The 1,966-nt window shown below is 41.1% G+C and overlaps 1 protein-coding gene across 1 annotated transcript; it reads right to left on the bottom strand.

Moving 5' to 3' along the window:
• Nucleotides 1-363: 363 nt before the first annotated feature.
• LOC115464671 (olfactory receptor 1019-like) lies at nucleotides 364-1,742 on the bottom strand. The gene is made up of 2 exons (XM_030195033.1): nucleotides 1,680-1,742; nucleotides 364-1,413 (listed from the first exon to the last, which is right to left on the bottom strand). The coding sequence occupies exons 1-2, from the start codon at nucleotides 1,740-1,742 to the stop codon at nucleotides 364-366; spliced, it is 1,113 nt and encodes a 370-aa protein (XP_030050893.1).
• Between the last annotated feature and the right edge of the window lie 224 nt (nucleotides 1,743-1,966).

The following is a 1,966-nucleotide window of genomic DNA, read 5'->3' as shown; positions in this document are numbered from 1 at the left end:
GAATTATGGAGAAATGCAAAAGAAAGAGAAGTTAGGAACAAGGGATGTATGAGAGAGCATGGGAAAAACAGAAAAATAGTATCTATAGAATAAGCAAAAGAAAGATGACAAGAGGATGGAAAATATATATAGGAAATACTGAGAAAATAAAATAGAAGAAAGAGAGTTAAAAATTAGAGGGGAGAAGAAATGTGGAAAAAGAAAAAAGCTGAATTAATAAGCAAAGGCTAGAGAAAATAAATCTAAATAGAAGAAGAATAAAAATATAAAAGTAAGGTCCCCTTGCTATTAATCAGATCTTCCTCCCCCTTGACCCTTCTCTCCCAATCAAAAAATCAGGTAAAATATACCTATGGGCCTAGGTCATCCATTATAATAAGCTTGAAAAGGTTTCCATACTCGATTACATTTACATAGATGGATTATTTCTAACAATATAACAGGAAAATGAGAACTAGTATCCTTAATGTGGTTCATACCTATGACTTTAGTAAGGGCTTTTTTCACATCCTGATTTCTCAGGCTATAAATAATGGGGTTTAACATTGGAATCAGAGCTGTGTACAACAGAGAGAAGAGTTTATCTTGACCTGGTGAATATGTTGAAGATGGTCTCAGATATGTACCGAACAAAGTCCCATAGAACAGACAAATGACAGTAAGGTGGGAGGAGCAGGTAGAGAAGGCTTTATGTCTTCCCTTTGCAGAACGGATTTTCATGATACTGGAGATAATGAAGATATAGGATATAAGGGTTAGTATGGAAGGAATAACTGTCAGAGTAACCCCTTCAGTAAATATCGCAACTTCAATGTAGAATACATCACCACAGGAGAGTTTCATCAGTGCTGTGAAATCACAGAAAAAATGGTTAATCACATTGCCCTTGCAGAAATTGACCTGAGATATTAAAAATCCCAGGAGTACCATACTCAGAAATGCAATTATCCAAGACACAGATGCAAGAAAAATACAGGCTGTCCTGTTCATGATAAGTGTGTAACGTAAAGGGTCACAGATAGCAACATATCGATCATAGGCCATGGCACTAAGAAGGAAAAATTCTGTTACTGTGAAAGAAATAAAGAAGTAAAACTGTGCTACACATAGAGTAAATGAAATCAGTGACTCCCCTGTCATAAGGCTGTGCAGCAGTGTAGAGAGGGTGACAGAGGAGTTACCAATATCTACGAAGGACAGGTTACCGAGGAAGAAGTACATGGGCTTTTGTAGGTGAGAGTCAGCACACACCAACATTAAAAACATGAAGTTTCCAAGCACAGAGATCAGGAAGATCAGGAAAACTGTGCCAGAAATGAAGAGCTGTAGGTGAGGATGATCAGAGAATCCCAGGAGAATGAATTCTGTGACTGAGGTCTTGTTTTCCTTTCCCATTGATTCAATGTTCTTGATCTGTTGGAATTTAAAGAAATATTAATGCTGTAATAGGAATAACATTTTTTTCTTATACAACAATACCAACACATCATGTATCAACATTTTCTTATTATACAACTAGTAAAAGAGGCCCGTTTCTGGGCGAAATGAAACGGGCGCTAGCAAGGGGATTGGAGAGAAACATTTCGAGTGTGCGCACCCACTGCAGCCCCTTTCCACCCCTACAGAGGTCATCAGTACCACTGCACCCCCCTGTTCGCACGGCGATGCATGTAACATACCAGGGCAAACAGGATCCGCAAGTTTTGTTCCGTGGCGTTTTGGAAGGTCGTGTCGGGCGCCATTTGTGTATCGCCGGCGCAGTGGGAGGTGATTGTCAGGCAGGGCCAGGGGTTGCGTTCCTGTTGTTCATGTGGAAATGGCTGTGGGCTCGACGTCACAGATCGAGCGAAATGGCTCCGCCCCGGACGTCACGACGTTTGACGCGAGGGCGTGCCAGACAGACAGGGTGAGTGGAGAGGCTTCACCACCATGAATCCACGAACCCTTCACGGAAGTTGCAGGATCT

This window comes from Microcaecilia unicolor, chromosome 3, assembly GCF_901765095.1.
Source record: "Microcaecilia unicolor chromosome 3, aMicUni1.1, whole genome shotgun sequence".
NCBI classification, from domain to species: domain Eukaryota; kingdom Metazoa; phylum Chordata; class Amphibia; order Gymnophiona; family Siphonopidae; genus Microcaecilia; species Microcaecilia unicolor.
This window is presented reverse-complemented; position numbering and strand designations above follow the sequence as displayed.

Excerpts from the sequence above, each read along its gene's own strand:
- LOC115464671 (XM_030195033.1), bottom strand. The coding sequence starts at position 1,742 with ATGGCGCCCGACACGACCTTCCAAAACGCCACGGAACAAAACTTGCGG. Across the intron at positions 1,414-1,679 it reads TGCGGATCCTGTTTGCCCTG|ATCAAGAACATTGAATCAAT; the intron begins GTATGTTACATG and ends AAATTCCAACAG.